Source organism: Astyanax mexicanus, chromosome 22, assembly GCF_023375975.1.
Source record: "Astyanax mexicanus isolate ESR-SI-001 chromosome 22, AstMex3_surface, whole genome shotgun sequence".
NCBI lineage: Eukaryota > Metazoa > Chordata > Actinopteri > Characiformes > Acestrorhamphidae > Astyanax > Astyanax mexicanus.
In genome coordinates, this window is record NC_064429.1 from 25,119,660 (window position 1) to 25,142,921 (window position 23,262).

The following is a 23,262-nucleotide window of genomic DNA, read 5'->3' on the forward strand; positions in this document are numbered from 1 at the left end:
AATACGCTGCTGGAGCCAGCAGTGAGAGCTGGAAAACGGCAGGTTTAAGGTCATTTTTTTATTTTCTCACATCAACAAAATCAAATATATTATTCAGCATCTAGTATGAGTTTACTAGTCCTTCACAAACTGTATTTCTTCCAGTTAAAAGATACAAAGTGAACAGGGCTTGGATTGTAACATTTGCTGAGCTAGCTTAGCTTTAGCATTTGTTTGTTTACTAAAAGACTAGCTTCATTTTAAAGACTGGTTAATTTCAGGTTAGTAAGCTGCATGTGATTTGAGGAGCAATGCTGTGGTAAATTTGTGACTAAATTTGCCCTTTTGTGGTAGTTAGCTAACTAAACGTGTGATTAGAAAAGCACTGCTGAGGTAGATGTATTGTCATTTGTTGGCAGTTATAATAAAGTAAATCAGCCTGCTTAATAGGGCTGTGTCTTGGCAAGAATTTTGGTAATATGGTATGCATAAAGGTATGGGGATCACGATTCAATATTACAATATACTGTGATACTGTAAGCAAGACAATATATTGAAATTATTTAAATAACAATACATCATGTATCTAAAATCTAAAAAGAATAGCTTACTGTTTATCCAATCAAAACAGTGGGATGTGAAAACATATCTTGAGATCCTTGGATATAAAACACATATTAAATCTATACAATATTACAAAACAAAATATTTTAATACTTCTATATATTGCATTTAATTTAATCCTTCTACTGCTTAATTCTACAGGTGCATCTAACAAAACAGAGCATCAGCTTATATACATTAATTACACACATAGTGATCTATATCAATCATCTGAGTTACTGAAATAAATGTACCTTTCAATGAAATATTTAGACGAATTAAAAAAAAAATTGTTAAACTAATTTTCACCGTTTCTGCTCCATACTTGCGCTCAAATGAGGAAGTTGAAAATGTAAAATACAAGAAGAATACAGGATATGGGCCCTTTAATGACAGCACATTATACACACTATGCAAATTATATCACGCTAGTCGGCTTCACTGATACTACAGTCTTTCATTCATATTTTGGTCAGGTAGGAACGTTTGAATGACAGATGGCTTTATTCCAAGCCTGAGAAATTCACACTAAGACTACAGCAGTGTTAAAGTTAAGCCACAGTAAAATGCATTACCTACAGAAGTGGAAGTGAACATCAAAACATACAAAACCTCACAAGTAAGCCCAAAAAAAGACTTGACTGGAGGAGTGGAGGAAGGGATGAATAATGAATAAGGGAAGGATCTGGAGTGCACAGTGCAACAGGCTACTGCTCACACGGATCCCATCAAACAGAGACTATATAAAATAATATATATATATAAAGCATGGTCTTTTTTTTAGAATTGCTTTATGATTTGCTATATAAATAAACGTTGGAGTAACCGTTTCTATTCTATTGCATTTCATGAGCAACAAGAGAAATAAGCACAACCTCACCTGATTCCCAATGAGGTACCTACTTATTTCAAAAGTATTGGATAGAGGACCATCATTCCACACAGTTCCACTGCTTCATAGATCAATACTGGGAGCTTTGTCCATATTTGGAATGGGGCACAATGGCAACAGGTGCTTCAGAGGGTCCTATTCTATTGGCAAGCTGTGTGTGTCCACCCCGTTACAACTATTAACATCAGTGATATAAATACTGTTTCCTTTTTGAGAGACGAAGACATTTGCTGTATGTTCAGCATAAACTAATTCAATTTTTTAGTTTAAATTAATATTTTTCATATGGTCTCCATAATAAGCTGAGGTAAAGCTTAAGCTTAAGTCCACCCTTTCAAATGGTAAAATAACACAGTACTTAATATAATTTAAGCTAATTAAATGTACCCATCAAACAAACTGTTCAAATTAAATGTTTGCAGTCAGGAACCAGTTCTTTTTTTTTTATCAAATGCAATATTTTAATCAAAATTGCCCACTCTGTTACAACAAGCTGCATAGCAGGAAATAAAAAGTTTTATATGTGTGATAAATAGTCAACAGGACCAAACGAGGGCCACAGTATTCTAATAATGACCCACTGGTAGGACTTGAACCCCATACACATGGCTGGTTAGCTGGTTGGTTACAGGTGTGGGAATCCCTTACTCCCTTACTTCAGCATCACTGATCCCATGTTACCAAAGCCCCCAAAACCATACATACACACATCTCTGAAAAAATAAGAAACTACCTAAAAATTATAAGTTTCTTTGATTTCACCAAATTGAAAACCTCTGGAATGTAATCAAGAGGAAGATAATCAAGAGGAAGATGGATGATCACAAGCCATCAAACCAAGCTGAACTGCTTGATTCTTTACACCAGGAGTGGCATAAAGTTGTTTAAAAGCAGTGTGTAAGACTGGTGGAGGAGAACATGCCAAGATGCATGAACACGATGATTAAAAACCAGGGTTATTCCACCAAATATTGATTTCTGAACTCTTAAACTCTTTACGAATATGAGTTTGTTTTCTTTGCTCTGCATTTCTCATTTTCTGCAAATACATGTTCTTAATTACAATATTTTTATTAGAAATGTGGGACAAATGTTGACAGTGGCTTATAGAATAAAACAACAATGTTCATTTTACTCAAACATATACCTATAAACAGCAAAATCAGATAAACTGATTCAGAAACTGAAGTGGTCTTATTTTTTCCAGACCTGCATACACGAGCATACACTTTGCGCGCGCTTGTACACTCACCAGCTTATCCAGGGTCTCCTTGCCGCCGGTGGACACCTTGGGCGCGGGGACGCGCTCGCATGTGCAGCCCTCGAGCAGGTAGATGCCAGAGGGGCGCGCGCTCTGCTCCGTGTCGAAGTAGAAGAGCACGTTCTGGTAGAGAGCAAAGTACTTGTCGTGCCAGCGGCTGTTCTCCGTGGTCTTCTTGCTGAGGAAGCCGCGCTTGGTTCCCTCCTTGCGCGCCACCGCGGACAGGTACAGAGCGTGGCCCTCATTGTAGCGCACGCTCTTCTGCATCTTCTCCCCTCTCTCCGTTCACTCCCGGGGGGCGCGCGCGCAGCCTTCAGCCGCTCACCATCACCCTCCTCCTCCTCACTCGGTGTGTGCGAGCGAGCGCGAGCGCGAGCCCTCGCCCTCACGCGCGTAAATAAAATGAATGAGCGAGAGAGACACCAGCGGGCGACGGTAAATGAGCGAGGCACGGCACGGGGGCGCACGGAGGGGCGCGCGGGCGGTTTAGTTGTTCTGGCGAGTTCAGCAGAAGCCAGGAGGAGCCGTGGCGCGCGCGCTCAACTCAACTCATCCTCAGAACTTCACGAGCCCCTCATCCAAAAGAGTTTACCGTCCAGTCCATTCTGGCGCTCGAGCGAAACTTTTCGAACTCGGAACCGCAGAAACCCGCTACACACCGAAGTTCGAGTCCGGCTCTGAGCGCGTGTGAACACTCGGACAGACGGTGAAGAGAAATCACGGGCGCAGATGAAGAGCTGTAAGCGGATTTAACCGAGTCTTAAAGAGACAGCGCCCCTTTTCCCAGCGCGCAGAGCGCTCAACACTCGCCGGGATTTGATGCGCTTTATGTGTGCGCGTGCGCAGCGCAGCATAGCGTATTTAATTATCTCCATGGGCGGAGCGAAGCGCACGCAACTTAGACCATTACTTAGTGCACGATCAGAGATTTTATGCACAATAAATTAAACAAAGCTACTATGGGTCTGCAAGAAGTATGGAAACCCTGAAAAACCTCAGAAACAAAGGTTTGGTGTAAAATAAACTTGGGTTTAGTAAAACTGATGATGAGTATGATTTTTTTTTTTGTCAAAGAACTCCTTTTGCCCCCAGCAACTCTGTTGGAAGCATCAGTACAATCTTTTATTACTGATGGTTCCAACAGGGTTACAATGATAGCAATAGGGGTGTTGCCCATGCAAAGAAATCGCTAAAAAAAAGAGTTTTTTTTTTATTTACCAAATTGAAAACCTCTGGAGTATAATTTAGAGGAAGATGGATGATCACAAGCCATCAAACCAAGCTGAACTGCTTGATTTTTTGCACCAGGAGTGGCATAAAGTTATCCAAAAGCAGTGTGTAAGACTGGTGGAGGAAAACATGCCAAGGTTTCTGTGATTAAAAACCAGGGTTATTCCACCAAATACTGATTTCTGAACTCTTAAAACTTTCTGAATATGACCTATTCGTTCTTACTCGTCAGTCAAAATATCTTGACTTAATTTCAAGACAGTGGCACACAGAAAACTACCTTAAGGTACTGTGTGCATAAACAGTGTTTTTAATAAGTTCTCAGTACCTCATTTTAAATGTTAGGGTCCTCAGAATTCTACCAATGAAGTCAGGAGCCACTCTGTGCCTGTTAAAAGGTGTAAAAATAGTTGTTTCTTTGACCCTATCATTAGCACTGTTGGGAGCACCAGCTAAAAGCGCTGCATGTCAGAATGCTGGGCAAGAGTTTGTAATCGTTATCATGTTTTACTACAACCCAAGTCCATTTTACACCAGATTTTTCCATTAGGATAGGCTGTCTACACTGACAGGATTCTGAGGAAACAAGGCATTATGTCAGTTGAGTAATTTAGTCTTTTATTTTATTGGGTGAAAATGCTAATGGCTAATGTCAACACAGCTAAACGCTAACATGGAGCAGTGAGTTGACCATTCCTTAGCAACAGCTGAACAAAGTTATTTCCTTTAAATTAAGATACAGAGACCTCAATCACTACACTTCCTTCCAAGTAAGATATAGTTGGCAGCAAAGCATTAAGCATAAAACATTTCTTGTTTTTTAGACACAGGGCACATTCCTTTTGAGATTACTAATATGCTAAACTTTGAGAACTTCTGAGAAGTTTAGCATATTCCATTCTTAGGCAACATAACAGTTTTTTTAAACATACTATTTAGTGTACAACAAATACATCAATGTACATTTTAAAATACTCCATACCTGCCTTAAATGTCACTTCACAACTTTCTTATAAAATAATCATTTTTAAAGAACCAAGATTTTCTGTCCGAGATGTTATCCTCCTTGTTATCAGTGCGATGTGGAAAAAGTGCAGAAATTCATTAAAAAACTCATCAAGATGGTATCGCACTGCACAACCCACCCCCTCCCCCCCCACACACACACACACACAGAGCCACTCAGAGCTAGAGTTCACAGCATGTGCAATCATCATAATCAAAACATTCTTATACATTCTACCAACCCCACATTCACCTGACTTCAGAGCTGACATCTGAGTGGAAAGGTCAGGCAATAAACAGAACAGGAAAGTCAGAGGTGCTGTATGAGACAAAAGTATGGAATAATAGAGAGCCTGCACTTATTAGCACAGCTTACACCTGCTAGTTTTTTTGAGCCAAGCAGTTATTATTTTTGTTCCTCTGCACACGCTTTAAGTCATCGTGTTTAAACACTTTCCTCGTATGCCTGTCTGTCACCACACTGGGCGTAGCGACAAAGTGGAGAAAACACCTGTGGGGGAAAAAAAACAGTGTAAAGAGTGTGGGATGTGTTCCATTATGCACTTTTTTCATTTGGAGAAAAAAAATAATATTCTTCATGGTAGCATGGATTATGTGCCATTATTTCAGGCAGTGGTTCACAGTCTTCCTAGGGAAAGAGAGAAATGGCACAGTTTGCATTTCTGTCATTTTTAACACCAGATCATTAGGCCTCATTCAACAGTATCTTCCCAAGGACTTCAAAATTTATCCTGAGATTATGCTATGTTCATACAGCAGACAAAAGTAACCCAAATCTGTTTTTTTTTTTGTGACTGTGTGAACGGCAGAAAAAACATTTTCCTCGATTAGTCAATTATTCTAACAACTAAATTATTTATTATTATACCACAGTTAGTTCTGACCCTGTCATGTGATTGACTTAGAGCCATTCCATGAGTGCCAATATCAGCCTGTAATGCACTGTAACCATAGCTCTCCATGTATTACTCCGCCACATACAGGTAACCTAGCAACGATGCAGCGCTTACCAGCCAAACAGAGCAGCTACAAACAGAGCAGTAATGGAACTATTTTAACTCGCAGAGTGTTTTTAACCAAACAGATCAAATTTTCTCATCATCTTTAACTCAAAATCTTTTAAAGAACAGTGAAAATAGAACTGTATAATCGCAATAATACACACGTGCTTCATGCTATAACATGTAATATTGGCAGAGTGCCGTAGATCAGCACAGCAGTGCCAATATTACACATTATAGCACAAACAGAGTGTGGCTTAAGTCTACATTTTTTTGTGTGTTCAACTTAAATAAAAAAGAAAACTGTGTCTCTCAATAATTGCAAATGTCTAAAATCATCTGCTTTTGAGAAATATTTTTTGGTCTTAACAGGTAGCTTCTGTTTAATATCTGTTTTATGGACCAATCATATAAGTGCCATTAAAAGCTTGCAGAGTGTAAGAGTAAGTATTACTACTTTATTATTAATGATATTATAGTTAATAGTGCAATATAGACCCATACATCACTGCAGTTCCCCTCCCAAAGTGCTTCTCCCTTTTTTCTTTCTTTTTTTTTTTTTTTTTTGGAAATTTGCTAAGGTAAGAGTGGAGTCAGTTAAAATGAAGGGGTCTATCTATTCTTTAAAGCGACAGTCTGTAAAGTTTTGGACATTTGAGGAGTGAAATCTCTGGTGAAAATGTGTAACTGCACCAAGTCATTTTATTGTAGGTTTATGTAAATATTTTGCTATGTGACAATCTATTTTAAGTATATTTTTTACTGTTGTTTATTAATGAAATACTGTCTAAATTAGTGGAATTACATCTAACAAACCTACCAGACCATTCCTTTTTTTCAAATATATATTAGACATGGCAGAGATGATCATGCTAGGACACTGATACCATTAAACACAATAGTTTGTCCCCTCCTAACTACCAAATTTAAAAGAAGAAAAAATCTTAAGGACGGCTGCTTTAATTAGTGGACCTAAAACTTAATATGTAAACTTATAGACTTACTTATTAAAGTTATAACTTTCAATTATTTAATCAGTGGGCTCCTGTATTTTAGGCAAACCTGAGAAGGAAACAGATACAGGCTGAGTAGAGTAGTGAAGAACCGCTGCATGTGCAGGAAGAGTGCATGCTTCATGTCCTCAGTCCATCTGTTTACACTTTCCAGAGGAGTCATTATAATTCACCTCAGCTCCCACCTTGTGCCAAGCCAACAGCATAATATTAAAAGAAGCTGGAAGGTTTCATATGTTAAAACAGCATTAGGGAACCTGAGCCAATCAGATAGCGCCGATTCAGTCTGGGCTTCAGAAATAGAATTAAAGAACAACTAGACATTTTCCTGGCAGCTAGAATCTGCCTAAAAAAAAAAACAGATCTGTGTCACATTAAGGCAAAACCAACAACCCTGTGACCAATAACCACTGCACCTAGTAGATGGATTAGCTGGGGTCAATTACAGTAGGCTACTGTCTGTCTGAGAGCTAAAGAGGAGTAAATTACCTCAGTTTCACACTTTTAAGAAAAAAGAAGTAACATATATAAATAAATAAGTTTTAAAAAATAAATCAGACGTACAACATTGTACAAAGGACCATTTCTGATTTAATGATTTAATCATCATTTACACACATTATTTTATATTGTGTACACACTATTTTCCTGTCCAGCTTATCCTGACTGAATGCACTGGTTCTACATTTATAGCACCTTGGAATTAGAAAACACGTGGCTTTATGAAAGCTCCTGGTAAAGGTCTAATGACTAAAAAAAGGTGGAGATGTTAATGGGATTCCTAGCAGCAGATCATAAGTGTGAGGAGAGTGGAGATTAGCACAAATTGCAGGTTTTTTTTCACTAGCTTAGCACTCCTCTCATTAAAGGTTTCACTTTTTCCACTCGAGCAGGGCTTCCCTGTTAGTGATTTTCCAAGCTTCAGACAGTCCTTTCACAGCTCTCCTAGAGAAACACAGAGAGAGAAATGAGACCATTGTTTAACTGCAGATCATTAGACCACATTCATCAATATCTTCCCCATGATCAACTTAGGTTTGTCATTCGAAAAATTCCTAATGAAGGCCATGTTCACACAGCATGTGTTTTGTGAAAAACATTTGTGTTACAATTTTACCTCAATTTTCGGATCACTGGTTGTTTTTGGCACTGAGAAAAAGTCTTAGATTGGAGGCAAATCAGCACTCAAGTTTTTTTCAGCACAGTGAGAACATCTAAAAGACACAACCTGAGTTGATTGCTGATGCCACACAAGACTCCAACAAATATCCAGTAGGTATAATTTTTGGACCTGTTGACAACTCAAAATGATGTGAAAATTGTTGTGACTGGAAGTTAATGCAGCAACTAGCAACAGCCAGTAAGAACGCACACCGCAGGGTGAAGAAAAACTTAAGAGTGGAATTTTCATGATCAATTAACACAACATTAACAAGCCTGCATTTTTATATCCATTTATTTTTGGCATTTTAAAATGTACATTTTCTGCTGCATAATGTACTGTTTCTTAGGGACATCCATTCTGAAACAACAACAAATAAATCTTGATTATGTTTTTGTGACAAAACATGGTTTGGGGGAGCAAACAGACTGTGTGCTCCTCCTGGTGAAAGATCATGCCATAAAATGAGAAATGAAATCAGTTCTGATTTGGGCCACTTTCACGTGATTCATCAAAGAAAAAATGTAAAAAGCTCACAAATGAAATTTAAAAGAAAGTGTCCATAGCCAAAAAACAAGCTCTGGTTTCAGTGAACTAGTATAAATGCATGACAGTCACACAGTCAGTGACCAGCTGTGAGCGACTGGAATAATTTAGGAGTGTAATATTTAATAAAATTGTAAAAAAAAAAAAAATTTTTAGATTTGATGAGAAAATCAAATTTAGGCATTGTTTCCTCTTTACTGTTGTGTTGCCTGCAACACTTATATTATTATTATAACTGTATGTTGGTTGGCAAATATAACTCATCATTCTTGGTCCCCTCATTCATGCCTACAGGTGTTTAACTCTTGCTAATCTGGACGCTTTGATGTCAACCTAGATAAATACTGGCTGTAATGGGAAGTGCAAGCAGCACATCCAACCGGTCTGTACACACAGGCGAGTGATAACCATCTATGGAAAGCAGTCTGCACTGCTTGTTGCTGCAGCAGGAACACATTTGCTTCATCACTGATATTATGATTTAGCACATCACAGCAATGACCCAATTTGCATTTAGACAATTCAATGGCTCTGAGATAACAGATATTACAAACATGGCAGTTATGATAGTCGAAAGCAGCTGCGTGATGATATTAATAAAAAAGCAAACAAAGCTCTCACTCTAAAGCACACCGCTGCACATGCCTCATGCAGGTACAGCAAGGGGCGTGTGTGTAAAGCTCTAGAAATGACAACAGTATCAAAAATCTTTTCTGTAAAGTAAGTCAGAGACCTACTACTATTCCACTTTTTTTACGATATGTTCTGTTCACAGGATCACTATATGAACTACTTTAAATCAATGGACTAATCAACTAACAGCAGAGTTTAATTAATAAAGTTTTAGAAGTTCAAAACATTAATATTTGGTGGAATAACCATGGATTTTAATCACAGTTTTCATGCATTTTGGCATGTTCTTCTCCACCAGTCTTACACACTGCTTTTGGATAACTTTATGCCACTCCTGGTGCAAAAATTCAAGCAGTTCAGCTTGGTTTGACGGCTTGTGATTACTCAGTTTCCTTTTGATTATATTCCAGAGGTTTTATAATTTGGTAAAATAAAAAAAAAACAAAATTTGAAAGTGGCTTTTTTCCAGAGCTGTATATCTCAACACTCATTTAACACCCATTCTTTTCTTTCCTTCAGTCATGGACAGCAGAACGTTTAATAGATGTTCTAATAGATGGGGCCAGGCAACAGTGGTTCAATTCAATACATAAATTTAGATTTAATTGGTCAGATCAAGTTCAGATTAGCACTCAATAAACCAGTCAAACTTGAAAGAGCAGAAGTTAATTGTGTTTGATTGAAGATATTTCATGTTATATCTGGTCAGCTTTTTATTGATTAATTTACATCCATTCCTGTATTTCAGCCTTGCAACACATTACAAAAAAGTTTCTAACAACATTTAAAACATGTTTTGTCACAGAGCATACCAAGTGATGTCCCATTTTTTGGCCCAATCCCATTTCACCCCTTGGCCCTATCACTTAGCTGTACCACTCTGTTTTTTGTGTGTGCACGTCTAAGGGTAGGGTGTCCTGATTCCTGTTAGGCTGGACAGGAAGTGTTACATGATTCTTCAAACTGATATTTTTAGAGGCACACTTAAAACAGAAGGCTACGAGAATCACTATCAAGATGGCGACACAAGCAATCAAAGAAACCCTTAAAATAGAGTCTTTTTCTTGTTGTTTTACCATAGTTTAATGCGTAGTTTCAATCTTTTATGGCAATTTTCTCCATAGCAAGCATAATAGCTATCTTACTTATTCCACCTTAAATGCTGCATCAGAAATTAGAGGCTGCATTATTTAAGGTGGAACAGAAAACTAAAATGAACTATAAGAAAATAAAATGTAAGCTAATTTCAGCTCCCCATCACAGTGAAATTAAGGAATAGACAATAATAATTAATTGCTGCCCCCTTTCTGAAGACATACAATGCCCTATAGTTAACTATGCTGAATTTTAGCTCTTCACTGCTATAGCTATATATGTATCAGATGCCTGAAGGGTTATCCCAATTGTTAAAGGGAGAATTTCACCCCTTCCTGTGTAACTCTTCTAAAGGGGTATGTGAAAGACAAATGGGATTGAGCATTAATTTTAAATTGTTGACAAATTAGAAATTCTCTACCCATATTTGCTCCTCAAAGACTCTAAGCCTATCTTAGATACTGATTTTGGAACAAATTTTGATTACAGTTACATATTTGACATCACATAATTACTTAGCCTAAATTGCACTGTCCAAACTGTTTTGGGAATGTCCTGCAGGCCTGAAAATTAAATAACTTTGACCAAGGAAAAATAAAAAATATATATTGGATTCTTTTGAATGAAACAAAAGTCTAAGAATCTTTATTTCTATTTTCCAGACTAAGTCATTTGCTAATTTAATGTTGTGTAGGATAGATCTAGCTTTTCTACAGTAAAAGCTGAATAAAAATAAATATATATATCTATATATAAATAAAAAAAGCGTTTTCCCATCTGTGGTAAATACTGAGCTTTAGAAAGCTGTATATAAGGGTACACAGCCCACGTACTGTACCTGCGGCTATTGATAATGGCCTCCAGCTCTTTGGATTTGAGCGCAGCAGTCCTGAGGATGCTCTCGGGGATGTTGGCCAGCCGGGCCACGTTCAGCCCGTAGCTCCGGCCCGCTGCTCCCTCCGTCAGCTGATAGAGGAAAGTGATGAACTCTGGCTGCACCTCCTCCTCTGTGCAGGAGAAAATAAAAAGAAAGAGATAAAAGTGTGTTATAAAATCACTTCAGAGGAAAGAACTCAAGAAAGTAAAGGAATAACATATATCTATCTCTATAAAATATATTGCTCAATCTAATATAAAAACAAGTAGAACTGGACAATATGACAAAAACAAATCTTATTTCCACCTTCTTAAGAGAAATGGTGATATACTATATGAAGAAAACCTAATGATGTTATTTTAAATGGGCAGATGTTATAATAACAGTATAATCTGCACAGAACAATACACCGTTGAGTGTCATCCCTCTAGAAATCATACAATAATATAATTATATTACACAGCTCAGTTTCTGAATTAGTTTATCTGATTTTGCTATTTATAGGTATATGTTTCAGTGAAATGAACATTATGGTTTTACTCTATAAACATTTCTCCCAAACTCCAAATACAAATATTGTCATTTAGAGCATTTATTTGCAGAAAATGAGAAATGGCTGAAATAACAAAAAAGATGCAGAGCTTTCAGACCTCAAATAATACAAAGAAAACAAGTTCATATTCATTAAGTTAAGAGTTCAGAAATCACATTTTGGTGGAATAGCCCTGGTTTTTAATCACAGTTTTCATGCATCTTTGCATGTTCTCCTCCACCAGTCTTACACACTGCTTTTGGATAACTTTATGCCACTCCTGGTGCAAAATTTCAAGCAGTTCAGTTTGGTTTGAAGCCTTGTGGTCATCCACCTTCCTCTTCATTGATTTTACCAAATTAAAAACCTCTGGAATATAAATATAATATATAAAATAAGTGCTCACTTATTTTTTTCCAGAGCTGTATACTTATATTATATATTTGATATTGTTTAGTCTTTGACATTTTAGCATTGTGGTTGTTTTGTGTTAGAAATTTGTTTAAAAAAAACCCAAACCAATAGAAATGCTTCATGATGAAAAACATTTAATAAAACACCTCTAAACTAGCTTCCAATGAAAGCAGCTGTTTTTCTGCTCCTGTAAAGCTGCTATTTATGCGATATGAGACGCATGTTTAAAAATAATTGCACTAACCTCTGTCTTCTGTCTCTCAGTTTGGATTTTAACCACCTGTTACTGCAGATATTTTTCTTTAATTGATTTATTCAAAAAAAAAAAAAAAAAAAAACTTTCCAATTTATTTAAATTTTAAAGTTTTTTGGTGAAGTGTATCCATCCATACTGAGTTTTCCATTATGTCTTTGCAGTCATGCAAAAATCTCATGACAAAAAGAAAGAGTAGACCAAAAAAACATTTCTTCATTTCAATATAAAAACAAACTCTAAGCCAGTTTGATGCATTACTTCAATGTAAAGAACAACTGCGGGACTCCTTCTAAATGATCCAAAATGGTACTTTTTTACAGGAGAAAAAGTAAATTTGTGCCAACAAATTTGAGACTTTTTTTTATTTGTCCAGCTATTAAAAAGGTGCGACACTATTATCAAAAATACAAGTAGAATTTTTGTTTTTAACAGAAATGAGATCACACTTCTCATACATGAGAGAACTTTTAAATATGTTACATTCTCAAGCCTTTTCCGTTTTTTTTAGACTAGTTGAATGTATCGTACACACAGACAGTTCAACATTCCTCAGCCTTTATTTAAACTAAGCACTCTCTCATGGAACCACAAACCATTCAACTGCTTTATGACAAACTACTGCACCTCAGAACCTTAAGGCTACTTTATTACTGAGCCGAATGTTGGCTGGTGGATACGCACACTGTTCTCTGGATGAGGGGAAGTATATTTATTATGCAGCAGGCTTAAGGTCATGCATAACTCACTCTGACTGGATGTGCTCTTGGGAGTCTCGGCCCCAAAATTGCCATTCAAATGATGTTTTCAAATGTAAATTCAATCTATTTCACTCAACGAGTTTAATTTTCTAAATCACAGAGAGTACAGGCTGCTTTTATATTTCCATACTGCAAAAAACGCTACACATCTGATGCAGTGGTTAAAAGTTTAAATGTTTAAAAGCCTCAAAATCAAAAGCCACAGCATTTACGTACAGAAATTCTGCATATCACTAGATTGATCCCTGTCATTTACTCTTATTTCCCTTGAAATAGGTTTTATCTTTCATTAAATGTCAGGATGTGAAGATGTCCCATTAGACACCATATCTGAAAAAGGATGTGCCCTTTATACTGTGTGAACATAATAATGGAATAATAAAGGACCAACGGAAATGGAACGCAATAAAATATAAAACTAGAAAAGGGCATTTCTAGAAGGAAATGCTAAAAGGTTGAGCATCTAAAGTGGTTCCTATGGTTGCTATGGTGTTGCTATGTAGGCAGTGTTGCTATGGTATAGCTGTTGTTATGGATTACAACTCAGTTTACCTGCCCTAAGAAAGTACGTCAAGTTTTGGGGGCTTTCAAAACACAGAAACTCTATGGCTTGGGCATGTGTAAAAATGAATGGGAGTGAAGGAGAAGAACGAGGGATGAGAAAAAGACAAATAAATTGATAGTGTGGGTCAGTATAGCTTAACAAGCAGTTAAGTGGCTGCCGAACAAAAGGAAGACTGAGACTTGGTAAAAGCAAAACTGAATGACAGTAAATGGGACTAAAAAGGGATAAATGTAAAATGACACAAATAAATTGTTTATTAATAATAACAGCAATTAAAAGACAACATTTATTCTAGCAGGCATGCCCTGAGATAGTATATCCAAAATGGTGCCTCTCGGTAGAGCAGAATTACAGCACCCTATTCATTATTATTACATATAATGTTTCTTAAATGCCATTTTTACTCAAACATGATTATTTTGCTTTTGTCTTGGTCTTAAAATAAAAAAGTGGCAATTTTTGCAAAATTGCATTTACACACTTTAAACACAGATACCAGTTAAAATATACATACCGTCACCCACAATCTCTGGCTCATTAAGCAGAAAGGCCATGTGGTAGTTTCCAACATGCAGTGGATAGAGCTTCTCCAGCTCACACAGAGGAGGGTAGTGGGTCACAAACAGGGTCAGACACTTCACCTGCAAAACATTCAATATTACAAGAGTGAGCAAGCAGCCCTTTTTAACGAATGAGAGGCTAATTAGCATGTTTGATCAACATTAAAATTCAGCAACAGGTGGTAGCACTTGTATTCTCACTGAATGAATGGCTATCATCTACCTAATGAAGCAATGAGTATGGTCTAAAGTCTACAGAGCACAGGAAACAGTAATTAGTATCCTAGAAGGGTTAAAAACAAGCATATTATAGATTGTGTTTGTAAGAGCGTGATGAATAAATGCAGCTCACGGTTTACTGGAGTGTTTGGTTATTGGTTATCTTATATTATCTTATCTTCTCGTGAGCTGTCTGCCGGGGTAAATCTGCTTTGTGAAGAGCAAACTGACACTTCCTCATCTATTAAATTTATGGACATAATCAGCCTCCTGGCAGACTGTGTGTGTGTGTTTTTGTGTGTGTGTGTGTGCGCATGTTCATATCTCACAAATGTGAATGTATTTTTTTTTTAGCTACAGAGAGGTAGGAATGCACTGAATATTGGGCATACAAAATTAACTCAAAATGAATGTACAGTATAAGACAGAAAAAGACTAAATAATTTATATCAAAGAATTACATTTCTGATGACCAGTGTTGGGCACGTTACTTTGAAAAAGTAATTAGTTATAGTTACTCCTTACTTCTCCAAAAAAGTAACTGAGTTACTAACGGAGTTACTCCACTATAAAAGTAATTAGTTACCAGTAAAAGTAACTATCGCGTTACTTTTTATTATTCGCCCGTCAAAAAAAGGAAATCAATTATGCATTTACTATTATTATTAGAAAAATAACAAAAAATAACAAACGAAAATAAACCCAAAATGTTGACAAAAATATAATCTAACGAATTTCAAAAAAATAAAACGAAATTCTCCACACAACCAAAGAAAATTACTAAAACTTGTAATACTGAAAAAAGCGGAAAAACGCGTCTGGGGATGAAATTTAACAAACCAAGCCACACTCAAAAGAAATATGTATATATAAAACAAAATAATGGACAAAAACAACAATTTAATGCCCGTTAAAATGGTATTAATATAACAGCTTCACCAAAAGAGAATAGAGCTTAGATCCTGCCCAAAAAATCCGACCCAGCCGGAGCCCGTGCACATTCTGCCCAAGCCCGAACCATAAACTGTCATTATGAGCCCGACCCGATCCGCCCCATAAACTGTCTGTTTTCGGGCTGATTGAATGAGCGAAATATAATCAGAATTATGTTAATTAACACTGTAACATAGAAGCATAGAACTATTATTTAATTTAAATGATTTTTAAGAACAGCTACACACAATGCTGCAAGTCAAACGCGGAGGCGTTCACGTGCGCCCAGAGCTACGTGATTACAGTTTTCATTTTTATTATAGTTTAATTTTATTTTGTTTTTATTTTTTCTGTTCATTTTAGGGTGGGCTTGCTAGCGCGAGCGCTTTACACAAGAACTAACGGACCACGAGTGCCGCGCGCTCGGCACAACAACTCCCGCTGTACAACTCCGCTGTACAACAGCGCTTATAAATAAATTAAACACAAAAATGAGGGTATTCTATCAGTAATTTCAGTTCGTTTTAGTTAGTTTTATAAACACAAAATACAGTTCGAGATAGTTATGTTTTTCCTTTTAATTACCGTTTTTATTAGATTCAGTTAACACAAATGTTTTTCACTTTCAATTTTCGCTATTTCGTTCGCTTTAGTGAACAATAATAATTGGTTACTTAGCAACATTGTGATTATCACACCAGAGCTTTATATAAAATAAAAATAGGAGCCCGATTTTGGGACGGTCTTTGGGTCAGGTCGGGTTCGGGCAGAGAATCTAAGCTCTAAAATAGAAAGCAGCAGCACCACAAAAACCGGAGCAGCTAAAAAGAGCTTAACGTCCTTAATTCGGAACTTGGGTTGTCCACGGCAATCACTGAATTGATTAGAGCAGCAAATCGTCACAATTGTGCCTCACTTCACCACGCCAAACCACAGGCACAGCGGCCAGAAGCTCAAGTTCACCGGACAGAGGAGGGGTTAACCAGGGCAAAGCGAAATAAAAAAAAAAGTTCATAGAGCTGCTAAAGTAACGTGCAGTAACGGGGTGTCGGAAATGGTAACGGCGTTATAGTTACAGTCATAGTAATTAGTTAGATTACTCGTTACTGAAAAAAAGTAACGGCGTTAGTAACGCCGTTAGTTTTAACGCCGTTACTCCCAACACTGCTGATGACACACTCAATTTTTCTGCTACGATGTTAAGAATATTCAGCGTTCAGTAAATATTCTGATAATGTTAAGTGTGGGAGGACTTACGAGCTCTTAGGGGAGCTCCCAGCATGCTCAGCAGCCACACATTTTCTTTGATTTGGGTTACAGTATTTTTTGCTCTATAAGGCGCAGTTAAAATCCTTTCATTTTCCCAAAAATCATCAGTGTGCCTTTTAATCCAGTGCGTCTTATGTACACATTTTTCAGTCAGGTTGTAAGAAGCAGTAAAGCTACTCCGCCAAACTGCAGTGTTATTCAGGTGTTTCAGTTTAGTTCTCCAACACTGAGACTGGAGTAGCATTAGCATTAGCCGCTAACCACTATTTCCCTGTTCAGAGGGGACTGTTGTTGGCCTGTAGCCTGCTCCTAACCCCGGCTAGCACTGCTGGGACAGTTAGCTGCTAATGCTAATGTACAGCCTTAGTGCTGGAGAAATCCGGGAATCTAAGCTTACTGCCAATAAACAGAAGCCCTTTACTCATTCAAATAAACAGGAGAGTTTTCAGGAGAGAAATCTGTGTAGATTTATATCCAGTGCTCGTTTGACTCCAAAGGAAAGTCTTTTTTTAATGACAGTTTTGTTTAGTTAGCTTAGCTTTACTTAACTTAGTTAGCTACCCCCCCTCCCATCACCACCCAGCAGTGAGACTTTGAGTTAAAAGTTCCTTATATTGTCTCTTAAAAGGCGCCTTATAATCCAGTGCACCTTATATAAAAATAGAACAGAAAATAGATGTTCATTGATGGTGCGCCTTATAATACGGTGTGGCTTATAGTGCAAAAAATATGGTAATAAAGGTTTTTTTTTCCATTGTTGTTGGGGCAGAGGTTATATGCGAGTTGGGAGATTATGCATGTTCGAGTTTGTTCAATTACAATAGTGTAATGTAGTAGAGTTAATAGCACACAGTTGCTATTGTTGCTCCTGTTGTTGGAGTGAAGAGTGGATAAGGGTCGCCACCACTGGAGCCACCATATTAAAGGAGCACCACTGTTTGTATGCAAATCTTTGTGTCATCTTTCTGTTTAATTAGAGTTACTCTATAGAACTATGACTGGGCTTTTTTACTCCACCTCTGGTGATGGTACATCATTTTTTTTATTGTTGTTTAGTGATTGCTTCTTTTTTGAAAAAAAAAAGAATAAACAAATGAATGATGAATTCATTAATTCATATAAAACTGTTTTTGGGTTGGGTTGAGGGGTCCCTTGGGCACAGAGGGAATATCGGGGGGAGCTGCAGCATGAGGATCCAGACAGTCTCAAGCATTAAATTAGTTTTACTGACCAAAATTGACTGTTTGTAGATTACAGCATAAGTCAAGCCTTGAGATGACGGGCCAAATTTACACAGAACCAGCTGAGCCACTGAGATTAGGGGCTGCAAGTCTTTTTAACTTTGTCATTTTGCTGGCTGTGCTATTGCAGAACATGGCCCCTGACAGCTGTGCACTGGGCAACAGTGACAAGCCAAAAGTCATTAAACAGGAGTTTGTAAATTGATCATGAAGTGTTACCTCAGGGGATGGCTTGGCAATGCCTACACATGTATAAGTTGAGGTAAGTGAGGTTGAACACTGGACAGTGTGATCATAGTAAATGAAGAGAAATTGATTATCAGAATTAAAGCGAGGTCTGATAGTGGGTGCAGATGGATAACACATTTATTTTCTAAGTCATACTAGGAATACATCATAGAAGGCATTACCACCCACAGTGGACAGCACAGTGGGTAGTAATGATGGTGACCAGTGGCATCTAAAATTGGCCATGCAAACAGACAAGCAACTCTGCAAGTCAGTGCATTCTCTTTTAGTTTCCATGGAACATGGCAAAAGGCATGTGACATAATACTAGTTCCTGTCCCATAACTTTTGCATGTATTTGCAATGTATTTATATACACTAGCACGGGTGTCAAATGCACATTCTGGTTTACCAGTATGTACACACTAAGGATATACACACACCAATATTGTGCAACAGAATTGCCTGCTGTTTTTTCTATATATATATATATACATACCTGTGAATGCCGATACATGAACATTCATAAAAGAAAAAAATATACAGTATGGCACTATAGCTAGACTACAGCTCTGAAAAAAATAAAGAGACCACTTCAGTGTCTGAATAGGTTTCTGTGATTTTGCTATTTACAGGTATATGTTTGAGTAAAACAAACATGTTGTTTTATTCTATAAACTATGGACAACATTTCTCCCAAATTCCAAATAAAAATAGTCATTCAGAGCATGTATTTGCAGAAAATGAGAAATGGCTGAAATAACAAAAAAAGATGCAGTTTTCAGATCTCAAATAATGCAAGAAAAAAAAACAAGTTTATATTCATATTCATTCAGAAATCAATATTTGGTGGAATAACCCTGGTTTTTAATCATAGTTTTCATGCATCATGGCATTTTCTTCTCCACCAGCCTTACACACTGCTTTTGGATAACTTTATGCCATTCCTGGTGCAAAAGTTCAAGCAGTTCAGCTTGGTTTGATGGCTTGTGATCATCTTTCTTTCTCTTGATTATATTCCAGAGGTTTTCAATTTGGTAAATTCAAAGAAACTCATCATTTTAAGTGGTCTCATTTTTTTTCCAGAGCTTTATATAGAGAAAAGTATTTGGTAAAGTATGGCAGCATGTTGAATGATCACCACATACTTACGTCACCTTATCCCCAACTCATCCCAAAAAAGTACTGGATGGAGCAACATAATTTCTGAAATGAAAACACAGCTAAACAGCTCAATGCTAGACAGCTGTACAGTATACCCCTCTAGTCCACACCTGGCATTAGGAACTTCTCTACAGGGGATACGCAAGCTGTGTGTGTGTGCAGTTGCACACCTGTGTCAGCAATAAGTGCCATTTAAAGTGGAAAAATGCATTCATTAGACGAGGTATCCACATTATTATGGCTTTTCCCCAAGAAACTCTCATTCTCCTCCTCACTCTCTTGACTCAGGGACGTGAATCTCGGATCAGTTCAGTCCAGATAACCGAAGAGCAGCTCTGCCATCAGAGACCCGGCCAGCTCTGCTTCCTGCACGCAAACGGAGAGCTTTGCTATGGCAACCGGCCTTTTTTTCTGCAGCCAGAACGCAGCGATGCTCAGCAGAAGAATGCAGCCAGAGCGCAGCGCTGCATTCAGCAGCGTTACACAACACACGTATTTACATCCTCAGATACCGCACAGGTGAACGGACAAGAGCGGGACCAGCCTAGTTGCCATGGCAACCAAAAGAGACACACACATACACACACACCTCTCTGGATATGACTCCCTAATCCAGAATTGCATGTAAATGACCAGGAAGAAACAGCAGGGATGACAAAATGCCCACTTGTATTTACACTAAGGGTGGGAATCACATGGCATCTTACAGTATGAGATCATGATATGTTGCCGACATAAAAAAATAAAATCATGATATTGTAATTCTGCGATACTCAATTCTCAATAATACTTTACTGCATCTGTGTTGCTGAAAAAGATAAAGTACTCCTAACAGGAATTATGGATTTATTGGTGTCAGTTTCACAGAATTTGACAAACAATATTTATCACTACAGAATATTAATTTAATTAAAACCTATTAATTTGATTAGCACCACCAAAACAGAATATTGCACCGAAAGTGGCAAATATGTTCAATTCAGAAGTTCAGAAACTGGAACTCTATGTAAAGTAGGAACAAGCATTTATGAGTGAGTGACCTGGGGGGGTAGCGGGGAGTTTGGGGCTAAATCTAGCAACAAAATCTAAAAAGCTCGAACAGCCGTGTTCACTGAGCATTTATTTCTGTTGAGGTGTTTCGTTGTCATGGTTACAGTGACACTTTAACCCAGTAAAACCTTAGTCACTTCGGTAAACCCTAAACTGTTTACCCATTATTAAACTGAAACATAAGAGGGATTGTATGCAACAAACTTAGTACTTAATTTCCCTAGTTTAGGTTAACACATAAGGGAATAAAATGGGTCTTTATCTTTTAGAACTTATAGAAGTCGTTGATACTGTCCCTTTATGATATGTGTAAATAATTCTGTCTTATCGGCTGCTCTGTAGCCTATGGTGGTTCATTCAAATTCCTCCTGAAACGCTTTTTAAAACTCCAGTGACAAAAGTACTGTCCTATTAACAGTTGGAAATTATAAAAGAGGTGTTTTGCCAGTTTAATTTCCATACAGGGAATGTATGGATGGGTAGTCAATGGCACATTTATAAACAACGTTAACAACATTTGCCTACTTTATTAACCTGTTTCATTTTAACCCCTTAGTCCACACTACATTACTGCAATAATTAACCTTGGTTTTATAAACCCCGTAACAAAACGCTGTGCTACTCCACAATACGTGCTAATCCAAACAGTTACTCATCTTTAAAAGTATATACCCATTTTAAAAAGAATGGAATACAACTAATAAAACAGTTGTTTTATTCAATTACAAAGAAAGCACCCTCAGTTTCTAAATGTGGGAGCATCTTTGTTCTACATTTGTCAACCATGAAAACAAAATTACAGGTATTATATTCTATGCACCAGCTACGGGGCCTGGAAGCAGTGCACTGTCACAAAACACATGCAGGCTAATCATACCTTTCACACATTCACTTACATATACACACACAAAAGCAGCAGGTGGTAGAGCTCTGCTCTCTGCCTGACTGCAATGGCTTATGGGTAGCCTACAGAGCAGCAAAGACATGGGAAGGTTATACATTTCAAGTGTAAAAAGTAAAATATGGAAGACAAGAGAGATAGATCTAACCCCAATCCAGAGAAAGTATGAAATTTTGCCATTCCTCAAAATTGTCCTTACATATTTTTTAAGTTTTGAACAAACTGAAGATCCTCTAACCATTTGCTTCTCAAAAGACTCAAAAGCCTTTTTGTGGATACTGCTTTTGTGCCTAATGATGATTACATCCATGACATGATCACCTGTTGACATCATGATATGATCACCTGTTCACATCATATGATATGATCACCTGTTGACATGGATGGATGGATGGATGGGTTCACAACAAATGCTTAAGAAAAGAAAGACTGAGTGAAAGAGAAAAAGAAATATAGAGAGAGTGATAGAAAGATTGAGAGAATGTTTGTACAATAAATAAAGATAGGGAGGGCACAGGGGAAGGAGAGAGCATGAGAGAGTGTACTTAAGAGATAAAGATAGAACACAGGAGAGAGAAAAGTAAAGAAAAAAAGTGAGGAAGGGAAAGCAAGACAGTGTGTGCATGAAAGAGAAAATAGTGATAGCGTAGGAAAGAAAGGTAAAGAGAGTGCGAGAGTGAGTGATAGCACAAGACAGATAAGAGTGCAAGAGAGAAAGATAAACACATTGGGGTATAGAGTGTAATAGAGTGAGAGAACAAGAGAGCAGGAGAGTTTGTCTGTGTTAGATAAAGACAGTGGAAATGCAGAAGATAAGAGAGAGAGGTAAAGAGAGAGACAAAGCACATGACAAAGATAGAGAACATAGAAAAAGTAAGAATGAGAGAAGACAGACAGATTGAGAGAAACAGAATGAGAGATTGAAGGAGTGGAAGAGAGAGAGCAAGAAAAAAATAAAAGAAACGGCATATGAGGGACTGAGCACTCACAGCAAGTGAGTGTGTGAATGAGAGCTTTCACAATTTAGATAAAGGGAGAGAGAGGCAGATCAATAAAGACAGAGTGAGAGAGAACAAGATTGTGAGCGTGAGAGAGCATGCATGAGAGAGAGAGAGAAAAAGACAGGAAAAAAAGAAATAAGAGCAAGAGAAATAAAGCCCAAGATAACAAAAGAGAGGGTAAGAGAGCGAGAAAGAGCATACATATGAGAAAGACAGAGAGAGAGCGCGACAGAACAAGAGAGAGAAAGAGCATGAATAAAAGTGTAAAAGAGTGCAGACAAGAGAAAAATGAGAGAGTAGGAGAGAAAGCGAAAGACAGCAACAGAGAGAGGGAAAGAACTGCAGAAAGAGTCAGAGGGTGGACAAGACGGAAGAATAAAGGCAAAATGAAGAGAAAGAGCGCAAGAGCAGGGGAGTTGAATGTATGAATTAAACAAAATTAGTGAGAATACAGGAGGGAGAAAAGTAATAAGAGAGAAAGATAAAGAGATAAAGAGAGCAAGATCAAGAGAGTGTGAGTGAGAGCATGCCCAAAAAAAAAGATAAAGATAGTGAGAGCACAGAAAAGAAACATACTAGAAAGAGAGAAAGAGAAAGAAAGAGAGAGAGAGAGTGTGAGAGCAGGACCGCTCCCACTGGTCAGATGAAGAAGGTGAGAATGCAGGAAAGAGAAAGGTAAAGAGAAAAAGCAGGAGGGAGCAAGATCAAGAGTATGAATGACAGCATGCACGAGAGAGAGAGAGAGAGAGAGAGAGAGAGAGAGAGAGAAAGCAAGCGCAAGAGCACGCACAGCTCAGTCTGCTCAGCAAACACATGCAACAGTGTGCAATACCCAGAGGAAGCTGCCAAAACA

The 23,262-nt window shown here is 37.6% G+C and overlaps 3 protein-coding genes and 1 long non-coding RNA gene across 7 annotated transcripts in view; 1 reads left to right on the plus strand and 3 right to left on the minus strand.

Annotated features, from left to right (window-relative positions):
- rasgrf2b (Ras protein-specific guanine nucleotide-releasing factor 2b) overlaps nt 1–3,520 on the minus strand; it is a 96,088-nt gene extending 92,568 nt beyond the window's left edge. For 2 of the 3 annotated variants that reach the window (XM_022667633.2, XM_007243934.4), the window contains exon 1: nt 2,727–3,520. In XM_022667633.2, the coding sequence (XP_022523354.1) occupies nt 2,727–3,002 (276 nt within the window). In that variant the 5' untranslated portion in view covers nt 3,003–3,520. The remainder of the gene's footprint in view (nt 1–2,726) is intronic. The other variant, XM_007243935.4, reaches the window with a different exon arrangement.
- ckmt2b (creatine kinase, mitochondrial 2b (sarcomeric)) overlaps nt 1–23,262 on the minus strand; it is a 182,177-nt gene that overhangs the window by 114,004 nt on the left and 44,911 nt on the right. The window lies entirely within an intron of this gene.
- LOC111197675 (uncharacterized) overlaps nt 1–23,262 on the plus strand; it is a 139,363-nt gene that overhangs the window by 56,702 nt on the left and 59,399 nt on the right. The gene's annotated exons all lie outside the window — the stretch shown is intronic.
- The window catches only part of msh3 (mutS homolog 3 (E. coli)), a 92,322-nt gene continuing 76,633 nt past the window's right edge, over nt 7,574–23,262 (minus strand). For both annotated transcript variants that reach the window (XM_049470189.1, XM_007243932.4), the window contains exons 22-24: nt 14,358–14,484; nt 11,280–11,448; nt 7,574–7,950 (exon numbers count right to left, since the gene is read on the minus strand). In XM_049470189.1, the coding sequence (XP_049326146.1) occupies nt 7,878–7,950; nt 11,280–11,448; nt 14,358–14,484 (369 nt within the window). In that variant the 3' untranslated portion in view covers nt 7,574–7,877. The remainder of the gene's footprint in view (nt 7,951–11,279; nt 11,449–14,357; nt 14,485–23,262) is intronic.